Here is a 15370-nt window from a genome sequence, read left to right as displayed (position 1 = left end):
TAAGTTAACTGAAGAAATTGTGGAAGCAGATGGGAGGCTGGTTATGGTTAGGGGGCTGTTAGAGAACAAAGAAGTATGCATAGTGAATACATACGCCCCTAACCAGAACACGGCGGCATACTTTAGGACACTGTGTACCAAGTTGAGTGTGTGTGTGGGGGCTGCAGTGATTTGGGGAGGGGATTTTAATTGTGTCTTGAATCCAAGAGTAGACAGGATGGGGTGGCGGCCAGGCCCAGCGGCTAAAGTGTTGCAGACGTTTCTAGCAGATTTTGGCTTGGTAGATGTGTGGAGAGCGAAACACCCTGATGGGAGGCAGTACCTGCACTATTCGGCCCCACATCAGCTACACACGAGGCTTGATTACATCTTTGCCACTCCGGACGTGGTTGCCGAGAGTATTCATATAGATTACAAAGCGAGGGTTCTCTCGGATCACTCGCCCCTGGTCCTCGGGTGGCAATATTGCCCCCCTAGGGGCGAATACCGACGTGGCGCCTCCGGACAGAGGCGCTCAAAAGACCCAGTTTTCAGGGAGGACATAAGAGATGAGATTACTGCTTACTTCGAGGTAAATACTGGCAGTGTGCAGTCGGCGGGCACTTTATGGGTGGCCTTTAAGGTGGTGATGCGGGGGATTGCCATTGCGAAGTCAAAGGGGTTGGTGGGTGGAGTTCTGGCTGTCCTACACATGGCTGAGATTGAACTGGAGAAAGAGCTGGAAGGAGGTGGGGCAAATACGGAGGAGATACTCAGATTACAGCAGAAGTGCGCGGAATACTGGGATAGGCTCTGTAACTTAAACTACAAGAAATATATAGAAAGGCAACATGCGGGAGGAGATAAAACGGGCCGGCTTTTAGCATGGTTGTATAAGAGCGAAGCCCCTAGGTCCCCGATTCGAACTGTAACCAGTGAAGAGGGTGAGACGGTGGACACTCAGGAAGGAGTGAATAGGGCATTTGCGGAATACTATACGGCTTTATAAGAGGGTGATTGGGGGGAGCAGCCGAGAGGGGATTGATTAGGTATTGGTGGACATAGGTGTGCCCAAGGTGAGTGACGAGGAAAGGGAGGAGCTTGATGCAGCGATCACTCTTGAGGAACTGAAAGAGACTGTGAGGCAGTTGCCCACCAGTAAGGCCCCGGGGGCAGATGGATTCCCTAGCAAATTCTATAAAATGTATGAGGAGGAGGTGCTCCCACCCATGCTAGATATACTCAACGAGGCGTTTGAGGTGGGACGGTTGCCGGAGTCACTTAGGGAGGCGATTATTATACCGCTACCCAAGCCCAATAAACCGGGACATAGTTATGGCTCCTACAAGCCCCTGTTGATGTTGAATCAGGACAGTAAGATCCTGACAGCTGTTTTGGCCAACAGAATGCGGAGAGTGATCGTTAAGCTAATTCACCCAGACCAAACGGGCTATGTCCCGAGTAGGAATATCACTCACAATCATAGACGACTCCACCGAGTGGTTGAATGGGGGTGCAGTTATGACGGCGAAATGGCGATTGTGGCATTGGATGCAGTCAAAACGTTTGATTCTGTTAAGTGGCCGTGTTTGCTGGCGGCCCTGCAAGGGTATGGTATGGGGCCAGGCTACATTAAATGGGCTGAAATGCTATATAGCGAACCGCTAGCCAGGGTCCGTACGGGTGCAGTGGTGTCGGAGAGATGGCAGCTGGGCAGAGGCACTCGGCAGGGGTGCCCATGGTCCCCGATGTTGTACATTCGGGCCCTGGAGCCCCTAGCAATATACCGCAGGCAACAATACGGGCCGATCGGCATCGAGGTGGGAGGGGAGAGTCATCTCATATCCTTGTACGCATATGATCTGTTATTGTATCTAAAGTACCCGGAGGAGAATCTTCAGTATGTTTTGGAGGTGATGGAGCGGTATGCCAGGCTGTCCGGTATAGCGGTGAACCCTCAGAAATCTTGCCTATTCCCGCTAGGTAGGTACGTGGGAAGGCCTGTAGAGAGGTTACCTGTGTTGCAGATTCCGTGGGCGGTGAGTTCCTTCCGCTACTTGGGGATAGATGTGTATCATTCAATTGAGGAAGAACACAGTTGCAACACTGAAATAGCCATAGGAAAAATCGGGAAGTGCATGAGGTTTTGGGAGAGGTTGCCCCTAGCGATGATGGGCCGAGGTGCTATGCTTAAAATGGTGGTCCTGCCTCGACTTTTACATTATTTCAACAATATCCCTTACATGATCCCTAAGAAATTTTTTGTTTAGCTGCACAGTATGTGCAGAGACTTTTTGTGGCATGGCACCCGAAACAGTTGCATTATGGAAGCTGCAGAACTTCTATGAGAAAGGCGGTATTAAACTGCCTAATTTTGAGGCGTATTATGTAGCGGCACAATTGCAGTATGTGGCTAAGTGGCTCTCTGATGAGGAGACCCCCGAACACAGGTTGTTCGGGAGGAACTGTGCTCCTTTTTACTTGCGGGAAATGATCTGGGTGGCTAGCTCGGATATGAGGGAGCGCCCTAAAATGCTGTTGTTGGGATGGAACATGTGGCGCTGAGCCTGCCGAATGATGGGGGACTCTTTCCCGTGTGACCCGCAGATACCGTTGGTCGCGCTGGCAAAGGGGGACAGGCAACTGCAAGTAATCATTAGGACTTATTGGGAATCGGTGGGCCTAGTCACCTTGGGAGATATTTGGCAGGATGGGGCTATTATGGAGTTGGGGGAACTTGGGGCAGAGAATGCAGACATGATACACATGTTCTGGGCGTGCCCGGTAATTGAAGTCTATTGGGGTGAGGTGGCACAGAAACTAGCGGAGAAGGGGGTCACGCTCATAATAGACTCGGCCTGGGCCTGCTTGCTGGGGGGATATCCCAGAGCGCGGAAACGCAAACATGTTGGGAAATTGAAAGATTTGCATATGTGCTCACGAAACGAAGGATCGCTATGGGGTGGAAGGAGTGTCATGGGCCGCGAGTGGAGGTCTGGTGGAAGGACTTACAAAAATGGGCGGAGGCTGAAACAGTTGTGTGGCAGGAGGCTAGTAACACGGGGGGATGAGGAAATGGGCTCCCTCATGGCATGGAAACTGTTGATAGCTGAAATGTTTGGAGCAGTATCGGCTCCAGCAGAATCCGAAAGCAGCGACGCCCTGACACACGGAACAGACACTGATGGCGAGGAACAAAGAGGCTCATAGGGGGGGTGGGGAGTGCAGTGTTTATGTTGTTAAATGTTTTTAATTATGTGTCCAGTAGCAAGTTGTTTACCATCTGTTGGTACTGGACAGTGGACATAATAACAATGCTGCCACCTTTGTCGGCTGGTTTTATAATTATGTCAGTATTCTTGGATAAACTTATGAAAGTTGCGTTTTCCTCTTTGGAAAGATATTATTAGAGGAAAATTGTATTCATTTTTAAAGCATTAAGATCTTTCAAAATGAATTTTTCAAATGTAATTATATCCCGTGGAATTTGATTGTCCTGTTGAGAAAAGGTACAAGGTACATGTAGACTGGAGTATAATTCTATTTCAGTATCAGGAAAGTCTTTGAAGAAGACTTTTAATCCAACTTTTCTTAGGAATCTGCAAACTTGTATTTCCAGTGTAACCCAATGGTTTTTTCGCGATGGTACAAACGAAAGGCCTTTTGATAGAATGGAGATATGGCCTTCAGAAAGTTCCAAGTTGGCCAGATTAAAGATTGGCATTGCATATAAGGATTATTTATGGTCTGTTGGAATGTCCCCGTCCCCGGGCCCAACCACTCATTGGAGTGTACGGTTGAAGCCACAGTGGGCCCCAAGTGGTCCCTCCGTACCCTTCTCTGCCTAAAAAAGGGGGTGGAGGTGGTAGGAAATGTCCATAAAATGGTTGTATCTGGATTGATCATCAGAATCACTGCTTGAATCTGTAAAAGTTACCCATCTCCTGTTGCCTTGTCCTCGTCGTTTAGCCAGTGATGGTTTTAGAAAAGACAACAGCGAAATGGCGAGTGAGCCTCCGGTGAATGCGTACGTGTTGGGACAACCATGTTGTTCTTTTGATGTGGCTATATTCACACTGTGCTACTACGTCGTGCTTGACTTCCTGCAATAAATTTGTACAGGGTAGGTTATGGCCGAGAATAATACAGACATGCAGACACTGCCCCCCAAACTCCCATTTAACTTGTTTACAGGGATTAATGACATGTACGCATAAAACATCCACAGAGGACAGGTCATAGACAGTCAATGCACACAAGGGGGGGCATGTATGTACACACCATGGAAGGTCAGAAGCACAGGGCATGTGGTTGACGTGCCATGTACACGTAATGTTGCAGCAGCTGTTTTATTTCGCTGTGGCACCTGCAAGGAGATCAACCGTCTCTCTGTCGGAGGGGTGGCCAGGTGCTCAGGACACGCCACTCTGAAAGATGCGACCGAGGGGAGAAAATGCAGGCTCAGCACCGCCTAACACGTGGCACCCAATGTGCTGCGAGGGCACAGCAAGGGTTAACCTCCGGCTGCCGGCATGAGGGTGTCCAGTTCGTGAATAGCTTTAACCCCTTTGGTCTGACTGCGATACAATTTACAAACCCGTGGGCCTTACTGTGCTGTTAACGCGTCCCTGTACGAGTCCTGACATCCCATCGCGGCTGTGCTTTTACAGTCTCTCATTGTCTAGAATTCTTCATGAATTATTTTTCGCTACTATCTGCACAACATTCGACGCAACTATGCAGTGTCAGCCTGACAAATCCTGAGCACCAAAAGCAAAGATGGCCCCATTCATACATTGACATTTGGGACTTTTTACAACAACGTTTTAAGATGGACCTGGAGGTGAAGTGTACAATCCACACAGGCAGCTTGTGATGTGAGTTTAATGATGGGGCTAGTAATGCGGCTCAAAGAAGCCCCGCTAGTTACGTGTTCCTGGGCAAACACGTTGGTCAGTTTTTTAAACTAGTGTCTACTCATTGTGCTGCCAAGTGGAGTGAGCAGCTCTGGGAACTGGTACCCTCTCGTGTGATAATTGGGTTATCGGGCAGTGTTAATGTCTGCAAGGCATCACTGTTTAGTATAATGACTGCTTTATTATATTGGTTTTCGGCTAAAAAATGTACAGAATAGAAAAGAAGTTAGGAAGAACCTCCTGGTTTCGAGCTGGTAAGATGGCACCGCGGGTCAAGAACTCGTTGCTGTGATCTGCAGGTCGCATGGTCAAATCCCAGCAAGCACTGTGGATCAATGCTATACTATACCTTCGATTGGTGTATGGGAGTTCATCATGATTCTGCCCTTCTCTATGGTTTGTTGTTGTCATTTAGGCTGTACTGCTGGTGCCTCATCTGTTGCTGTTGTGTTCAGCCGGGCAGCGGGGGATGTGTTTATTGAAAGGTGGCTTCCCGGGAGTATGAAAATGCAGAGTCAATGGCCTTCTATCCAATCTTGTGGTTGCCTTTCTGCAGTTACGTACGCTCTCCCTCTCTCCCTTCCCTCCACATCCCTTCTCTCTATTCCTTACTTCTTCCCCCCTCTCTTCCTTCCCCCTCCCTTGCTCTCTCCTTCCTTCCCCTCCCCAGCCATCGAGGCAGCGGAACACTACGGTTGGGCATGGGTCAGGGAGAATATGTACGGCCTACCAAGGGAAGGGACACCCATACCACCCAATCAAGATGACGTCACAACACCACCAAAGAGACAGAAAGTGACAGATGGCCCTAAAAAAGGTAACAAAAAACTGGCGAAATTGTGCGAGAACATGTCGGAAATGCAACAATTATTGCACGAAATGAGGGGAAAACAATGACCTCAAACAGGGGAGCATGGACCCACAAACCCCAACATACCCCTAGAACCTACCATAACGGTGACCCCCCCCCACCAGCAACGATCCCAACAACAGCAGCCCCAGCCACACCACTGCCACAGGTGCCAGCAATGCCAGCACAACTGCGCCAACTGCAGCCACAGCAGACCCAACAGGTGCTTTAAAAGCATGGGCACCCCCCAGTACAGAACCACTGGGACAGACAGGGCAAAGCAACAGCAACCCAACAGACATAGCAATGATCTGCAATGCCCAATTAGAATTGAAATTGAAATCCTTCCAGACTGAAATACTGAATAGATACAAAAGATGCCTAGCATGGAATATTGACACCACAATCAAAGAGGCCATATGGGCCAGAGAGTTCATAGAAATCTTTTCACTTATAGAAGCCCAACGCAAAGGGAAAGATGCTTTTAGGGATTCCATAAAGATAGAAGAGAAAGCCATAGCCAGAAATGCCCAGGTAGAACAGAATTGGGACAACTGGCTACAGGCCTTCGCCAGCTTGGCAACAATATACGAAGAGAAATTCCCCAATGATGGCAGAAAACTATGGGCTTACATGGATAAAAATCACTCAAAAAGGGAAGACCTGGCTAGCATATGATATCAGATTTAGGAGAAGCATGTTAGAGAGGCCAGCCATAGAATGGGACGAGGTCCAAAATGACTTATACATGTTAAACGCTGAGCCCCCATCCGAGGAAGAGGCCTCACAGAACATCTCCAAAAATAGCAAAAATGCACAGGTCCCAGAAATAACGATAACGAAAAACATAAAAAGGGGGAACAGCCCTTTCGGAAGAACCAGCCATGGGCAGCTAAGTCTAATACCCACAGGCAGAACAAAAACCACTCTCCAAAAGCCAACATTCCATGCAGGAATTTTGGAAAAAACCAGTGCACCTGGGGTAAGGACTGCTGGTACAAACACGCTTGCACAAACTGCAACGGTGACCACTCAGCAAGCAACTGCACCAGACTGCCAGCCAAAAATGCAAAAGATTAACACCATCCACTCTCTTTCAACCGCAGGTTTGGCACCAGGCAGAACCCCCATCAACCCAAACAATTTTAGAGAAGCACTCATGAATTACCCAGACAGGGAAACCAGCGAGGCAATCTGGCAGGGTTTCACCAAGGGTTTTACCATCCCTTTTAAGGGCACAGGGTCACAGAACATCCCAATGAACCTGAAGTCGGCCAGGGACAACCCCCAAATAGTGGAGAGCAAAACCAAGAAGGAATTGCTGTTAGGCAGGATTGCAGGACCACGGGACCACATGCCCCTCAAAGATTACATAATATCACCATTAGGGCTGGTCCCCAAAAAAGAACTTGGGAAAATGAGGCTAATTCACCACTTATCCTATCCCAAAGGCCAATCACTAAACAATGTCATTCCCCACACGAAATCCCCGGTATCATACACACACTTCCAGGAGGCAGTAAGACTCATACAGGAATGTGGCAGGAACACCCGGATGGCCAAACTAGACATCGAATCCGCTTTCAGACTATTGCCAGTCCACCCAGATTCCCAGAAATAGTTAGGTTTTACTTTTAACAACAAATTCTATGTAGACGGATGCCTCCCCATGGGGTGCGCAGTATCCTGCGCCCTATTCGAGCAATTCAGCTCCTTTTTTCAATGGGCTTTCCAAAAACGGAGACCAGGGACCAAAGTAGTACACTACCTCGATGATTTCATGGTAATGGGCCCAGCAAATTCTGATGAATGCAACAAGGCCCTGGCGAAATTAGAAGGAATGGCCGCACAGTGGGGCATACCTTTAGCTTTAGCAAAGGATAAAACGACCAAACCTGCCATCAACATAATTTTCCTGGCCATTGAAATTGACCCTGTACAGGGCCTATGCAAGATCCCAAAGACAAAAATTGCAGAACTCCTGGAAAAAATACAAGGCCTGACAACAAAAGACAAGGGCACAGTTACAGAAATTCAATCATTAGCAGGGAGGCTCAACTTCACTGCTAGAATAATCCCCCAAGGGAGGGTATTTTCCAGAAGTCTGGAACTTAAAATCAAATCATACACCAAACCCCACCTACACATCCGGCAAGGCACAGAGGTGAAACAAGACCTGGAAATTCGGGGGAATTTCCTCAAAGATTTCAACGGGACCTCACTTTGGCGTACGCCTTTGAACACATGGACAAAAAGGGTCCTTTTCACTGATGCAGCCGGGAGTAAGTGGTTTGGAGCCATACTAGACTCAGAGTGGGTGGCAGGACACTGGCTCAACTCATGGCAACAGGCGAGGTGGACTAAGAACATCACCCTCCTAGAATTATTTCCCATTTGGCTAACATTACACATCTGGGGCAGGCAGCTAGCTAACACGGAACTCTTGGTCTGGTGCAACAACATGGCCGTATTAGGCTCCATAAACAGAAGGTCTACCAAATGCCCTCTAGTGCTAAAAGTCCTACGAGCCATCACAGCAGTCACACTACAAGAAAACATTGTGGTCAAAGCAAAGCACATCGCTGGGGTGGATAATAACATTGAAGATGCTTTATCTTGCTTTCAGTGGCCAAGATTCCAGGAGCTAGTGCCTCACGCCCAGGAACAGACGACGCCAATACCAGCGGAATGCTGGGCAATAATGGAAAATCAAAAATAACAGCATCAACACCAGCGCCAGAGAGCCCAGGCCGGGATGCCCAACAAGAACCAGGCGCATCAAAAACAGGTGCCAACAAAACAACGGCATCAACGCCAGTGCCAGAGAGCCATGGCCGGGATGCCCAACAAGAACCAGGCACCTCAATAACGAGTGCCAACAACTCCTTAGGCTTCCTAACAGAGATGGCAGAGAAAGCACTGGCAAGCACCACGCGGCGCAGTACAGTAAATGCTTACAAACAGTATTTAAAGCCACAGGCGTAAACCATGTAGAGTTAATAACGATTAAAGACATAGAAATATTTTTAAAATGGGCGCATGAACAAGGCTTTAAGAGAGATTGGGCAAAAAGACACCTAGTTGCAATCTCGTATTTTTGAAAAATACGGGGTGATTCAGACCTCACGCAGAGTGCTCTTATTTCCTACGCAATGAAAGGATGGGGTAGAATAGAGGGCCCCCAGGTGGACACCCGCCGCCCCCTGGATTTCAACAAACTGGTACAAATAGCAAAGCAGCTGGATGCCATATGCTGGCATCCATACGAGATCTTATTATTCAAAACAGCTTTTTTCCTGGCATCCTTCGGGGCTTTCCGTGTTGGAGAGCTCATTGTCTCCAACAACAAGGCTACCAACAGCCTGGGTGTCATGGGGGTCAGGGTTAGACAAGAGAGCGTCAGCATAGAAATCCAACAATCAAAAACTGGGGCCAAAAGAACCATCAACATTTGTTGCATTGATGAGGCAGCAAACTGCCCGGTATGTATCACCAACCTTTATCACACACAAAGGCCCAAGGTAGGGGGGAGGTTTCTAATCCACAAGGACGCCTCGTCACTAAGCCGCTACCAATTCAAAGGGGTGCTGATGAAAGCAATCGGCAAAGCAGGGTGGGACCCCAAGGGTTTTGGCACCCATTCATTCAGAATAGGTGCCGCCACCTCAGCATGGCAAGGAGGCCTAGCTCCCCAACAACTAAAAAACATAGGGGGATGGAAGTCAGATTGCTACAAAAGATACATCAGACCACAGCTAATATAGCCATCCTCCCTCATTTTTCTTTCTCTCCCTTCCTACAGAAACAATAGGCGAAGGGAGGACCGCTCTCCAATCAGCATGGATAGTCGGCCACTCATTTATCTCCAGGACGGGCTGATGGGCAGAGGAGACCAAAGAAAGGCCACCTTTCAGAAACACCATTTCTTCATGGTGGCGATACAGAAGCCTACGATGGGCCGAGATCCACGAAACCCTAGCAGAACTGGTCGCATACAGAGACCCGCCAGAATTTTTGGTCATACACCTAGGGGGCAATGACCTGCTATCCATTGGAAGAAGAAATTTATTCGAGGAAATATGCTCCTCCCTAGCAGGCATTTCACATAATTGGAGGGGAACAGAAATATATTTCTCGGTCATCCTACCCAGAAAGAAATGGCAAGGGGCCAACTGCTACAAATCGATAGACATTTCTAGAAGAAAACTCAACAGGGGGCTAGAGAAATTCTGTACAGCAAGAGGACTGGGGCCTTCATAAAGCACCTGGCCATTACACTGGGTGACCCGGACCTTTTTCACAAAGACGATACCCATTTTTCAAACCAGGGCATGGAACATTTCTTTAGAGAAATTAGAGCAACTCTAGCCTCCAGGGGTTGCCACTAGGAAATACTTTCGGGGGAACGTGGTCAGCCGCCAACCTGCCCACGTGTGGCGGCACAGGCCAGAGGGGGTAACCCCAAGACCCGGTGCCCAAAAGTATGTTACTAAGATGATATGTGATTATTGTTATCGCCATAACCATATCTGTACAATAAACACCTACAGCCTTTTATTGCCAACACTTGACAACAATGTGTGAGCCAAATTATTCCGGGTGAGGGTATGGGGTCGGCAAATAATTATGCATGCATATGGGTTCAGCAGTTATGGGCAATGCTGCAGGGCCGCCCAAAGCGAGGCAGGGTAACTGCTGTTACCATCAGCAGGCCTGGAGAGGGGCAGCCCAGCCTCTTACCCTCTCTACTCCTCTCCTTCCCCCAAGCCTTAGAGACACGCAGTCTGTGCAACGTAAAGCTGAGGAAGGGTGAGGTGTGAACAATCATTTCACCCTTCCTCCATACAGCAAGGTGCTAAGCACCTAAGGAAACCAACAGTCAGGCAGGGATCAGGTTCAAAGACCTGCACCCCCCTAGGGGGCCAGACAGTCGGCTATCCGGCTGGGGGCTGGAACACAACAGCCCTCACTACTATACATATCAAAGACCCAGGGCTCCCCTGGGTCTTATAAATACAGAGCGGCATGCTCTGAGAAAACACAAACAGTTTGTGGACTCTGAACGGGGACCCAAACGCACAGGAGGTGCACTTTTTACTCAGTGCCTTCCAAACCTTTGCTTCTTTACCATAAATCCCTCCCACCCTACAAATAAGGGAGAAGAACAAAGGAAAAGAAGTACAAGGCACTGTACGGTGCCCACAGCAAGTCGTGGAACATGAGAAGGCGGGCACGGGCTAGAGGGGGTAACCCCAAAACCCGGTGCCCAAAAGTATGTTACTAAGATTATATGTGATTATTGTTATCTCCATAACCATATCTGTAAAATAAAAACCTACGGCCTTTTATTGCCAACACTTTACAACAATGTGTGAGACAAATTATTCCGGGTGAGGGTATGGAGTCGGCAAATAATTATGCATGCATATGGGTTCAGCAGTTAACCTTGGAACTTAGTTTAAGCATATAAACACAGGAGAAATCTGCGATATGACAATCCCAATGTAATCTCTAGTTCAGGCTTCAGAAGGAATCAGCATGGAGGTTGTGCCCCTGCAATAGTCGGATTAAAAAAGTGGAATCGCCTACTGATAGAAATAAGGGCAGAATCTAACGATAAAAGGCCCAAGAAATTGACACAGGAAGGATGGGTGGGTGGGGGGCGCGGGTACACTTGAAGATGTAATTACCATCTCTTGTGGATTTGTTGTCGGAATGTTCTTGTTACAATGTAAATATAACATTTTAAAAGGGAATGGCTGTTTGTATATAATCCCCATAGGCTGTGCATTGCGCTGTAAATATTTTCTTTTGATTGTTTGTGAACACTGTATTTAAGTAGACTATGATGTTGATCATGAATATGCTGGCTTGCATTGTGACTGATGATGTGCACCCTCTTTCCTCCCTCCCCACACATTCTCATGCACTTTTAAGCAGCCATGACTGTAATCTGGCATGTTACAAAACTTCAAATAAAATCAAAATAAAATAAAACTGCAATCTTATTTGGTTTTACATAGCAAAATGTCCATAACAACCTACCAAGTTGAGTTTCATTAATTTTATATTTCGTTCGCATTTAGTAGAGAAAACACTTGGCTCAAACATCTGGTACACATAATTATACAACTACATATCATCGGGAATCAGGACTGCATGTTAGGACACCATAATGTGTATCAATCAGTCCATCAATTTGAGGTTATTTCAGGGATACTAATACCATGCAAAGTTGCAATTGTCATGGTGCAAATGCTTTGTAATATGGCCCCAATGTTTTTTGCACTAGGACAAACTCTGCCCTAGTGCTGATACCATTCAAATGTGCACTTGCACTGGTGCAAAAGGTTTCTGTAATCTGGCCCTTGATGTGCTAATTTAAGTACTAGAGCACCTTCATTCTGATTCCATGTCAGAGTATATCATGTTGGGAGCAGAATAAAATGGCGAACATGGATCTTGTTATACAAAAGAACATTTGTAGACTTTCAATCACAACATTGTCATACAAGTTTACTAATTTAAAAGGGTGGTCGTTCTTAAAGCACCAGTGCATGCTCTTAAAGGTGAAAACTTTAAGACACGTGTTTGCCAATGTAGGGGTACATGTGTATGCTTCAAGAAAAGTACCTCCTTTGAAGGAAAGAAACTGCACATCATTACATGAAGCACGCGCAAGCCAATGTGCAGAGGAACATGTCCCTTATTCTATTTCCCTGCCCAGCATCTTTCCATCATTTAACAGTAAAGTGCCCAACTCTGAGCCATAAAATGCTCATTATGTTAAGGAGACCACAAACAATTGAGCCTCTGCTCCCATCTTGTTGTAGATTCCATGCATCTCCACGTATCAAGCTTGAGCATGACTAGCTACTGACAATTTGGTAGCCATTTATTACAGTATTAGTGGAGATGATGAACCATGCATAAACAAACAGCGTTTCCTTCGCCGAATATCCGACATCTCAGTTACAGCTAGAATAAATCGGGTGTGCGTAACTTGAGTGAATGTGCCTGCTTCAACATTACCCACCTCATATTACATGGGCTCTATTTGTGCACTGCAAGTTTTGCTTAATTACTGATTCATATTATACAAATATTCACCTGTTAGGGGGGCTTTACCAGCCATTAACAGCCCAGGGCCCAGATTATAGCCTGGCCCCTGTGCTGTTTTTGGTCGGTGAAACCACAGAATGCTATTAGCACCCAATGGGCAAACCCATGGTATGCTAATAGCAATTAAAAAAAACAAAAAAACATGGGCCACGGCAGCCTACAGCGTGCGGAGAGAGGAAGAAGTGACTGGTTGCCATGGAAATGGAAGGTGGGGACTCAACTACGAACCCCAAAAGAGCAGCAGAGAGGAAGTGGGCACAGGGGTAGTGGATCTGGTGTGGGCAGAGGGAGACAGGTCATGGGGGGTGAAGGAAGAATGTATGGGGTGGGGCGGTGGGCTTGTGGCTCACAAGAGGGCTTGAAATAACCGGAAAAGCTGGCACACCCAAAAAAAAAAAATTAAAAAAATGTATTGCATTTTTACAAATATGATCTCTTATTTTGGTTTTGGACATAAAGGTTTCTAATATGCTACTTAAATTTGGCACAGCTCTTTGGATGCCAACACGTATTTGGTATGGTTTAGGCATTAGATGGAATGACCACTTTCTGCAATAAACCTTCATGCTATGGTTTTATCTTGAAGCCATTGAAAATAATTGAATATCAGTGAGTCTCTATAAATGAAAATGCATGTTGCAGATACTACTTTGCCCTCCTATTTCTGGTTCTATTTATTGTTTGATATTTTGCAATTAAAGGTAACTTCGCTGGGTACGATGCCTCACAACTCCTGCCATACATTAGATGTCATTTTTTAAGATGGAAGGAGACTATACGTGGCCAGGAAATGCTCATACATTGCGTAAAAGTAAAAAAGCACTACTGTAGATAGGAATTTTGCATGTGCAATTTGTCCCGGTACAAGTATAAAAATCACTAGCATGTAAGAATTTTCTTTTGGTAATAAGATCGACACAATGGACAAATGTGCTTTTCTCCTAAACAAAACTCTTCAAAGGCCTGCAGGCAAGCGTGATGAAACATATGTGAACAGGACAATATGACAGCCTGGCGTGAACTCTGGTGGTGGATTTTCCCATGTGGTTGAGACCTTTGAAAATGACTTGTGTGACACAGTGGCATAATACAAATGGGACAGTCAGATATCTCTTGTCGTAAGGCCTAAAAGGAGAATGAAAAGAAAAAAAGATCAGTGATAAGCTTGCATTTGATATTTTGCAAATACTACATCTATGTATCGTTGAGGAAATAGCAGATATTTTTAATCAATTTAGCAAAGCAGATCATTATTTAATATGCGGATTTCCATATACAAAACAAGCAAAAATCTCACTAAAACAAAACTGTCTTTACTTTTTGCCATTCAATATGCTAAGATATTAGCATGCAACAACCATTATTCTCACCAATATGGCAGGTGCATATACGCTGCCAAGTAGAGCTTCGATTACAGAAAGACGTGTTCTACCAACATCCCAACCATCTAATGTTATGTTATGTTATGTTACCTGAACTTGTACAGCGCACGGTCGCCCTAGGGCATCACGGCGCTGGTGAGGAAGCTATCAAACAGGAAGCACAGTAATAGTCAGAGAGCTAAAATAAAGTAGTTTTCAGGGCTTTCCTGAAAGCCAGATGGTTGGAGATAGACTTGAGTGGCAGTGGGAGGGTGTTCCACAGCCTTGCCGCAGCAATGGAAAAGGCTCTGCCACCGAGTGTTTCCCGGTTATACTTAGGAACCACCAAGAGATTGGTGTTCAGGGAACGAAGGTTGCGTTCCGGGATATAACGGACAAATTTGGTTTGAAGAAACTCAGCACCTAGGCCCTGGATTGCTCGGTGGACAATACACAGTGACTTGAACTTAACTCGCTGGGCCACTGCTGTTGATCAGTATAATATCTCAACATCTGACACATAATTAAACTTCAATATTGCATATCGTTTACTGAGCCTACAAGTTCAAGCCTTTCACACTGGATTTCAGGGCAGTGGCATATTCAATAGCAGTCTAATTAACCATATGAGCTCAGGTCTAGATTGTGTTCCATACCAATGCCCCACTTTACTTACCAAACTGGAATCTCACCATGGTCTTTGTAAACACTGGACTCTTTGCAAAGTCTTAACATCAATAAAAAGTGTCTCGCTAAATTAGATGGTTGGAGTATCTATCTTCGTGAAGGGGCAAAGGCAACTACCACTGTTAATAGCGTGGGTTGGGAGATGAGAGTTTTGCATTAGGAGTGATACAGTAGGAACAGCTGCCTCTGTACGAATAAGTGTGCTCGCCCCATCACTAATATATACCATTCCATCATCATCATCAACAACAAAAAACAATGTTGCCCAACACGGATATCTTGTGGCTCTCCCCTGCACGCTTTAATAGTTGGGTGTCCCCAAATAAGACTACTCAAAAATGCTGATACACATGTATACTATTTTAATAAATTGTACAAAGAAACATATTAAACATCATGTACACATATAGGCATACAGCTCCTGATGATTCGAGTTTAAACTTGACATCTTTTTC

General features: G+C 46.2%; 1 protein-coding gene across 5 annotated transcripts in view; it reads right to left on the bottom strand.

Moving 5' to 3' along the window:
* Positions 1 to 11794: 11794 nt before the first annotated feature.
* RNF32 (ring finger protein 32) overlaps positions 11795 to 15370 on the bottom strand; it is a 567839-nt gene continuing 564263 nt past the window's right edge. For all 5 annotated transcript variants that reach the window (XM_069647959.1, XM_069647960.1, XM_069647962.1 and 2 more), the window contains one exon: positions 11795 to 13992. In XM_069647959.1, the coding sequence (XP_069504060.1) occupies positions 13747 to 13992 (246 nt within the window). In that variant the 3' untranslated portion in view covers positions 11795 to 13746. The remainder of the gene's footprint in view (positions 13993 to 15370) is intronic.

Source organism: Ambystoma mexicanum, chromosome 2q (genome assembly GCF_040938575.1).
Source record: "Ambystoma mexicanum isolate Mex_15411 chromosome 2q, UKY_AmexF1_1, whole genome shotgun sequence".
Taxonomy (NCBI): domain Eukaryota; kingdom Metazoa; phylum Chordata; class Amphibia; order Caudata; family Ambystomatidae; genus Ambystoma; species Ambystoma mexicanum.
Note: the sequence above shows the minus strand (reverse complement) of the source record. Positions and strands in the feature narration are given on the sequence as shown.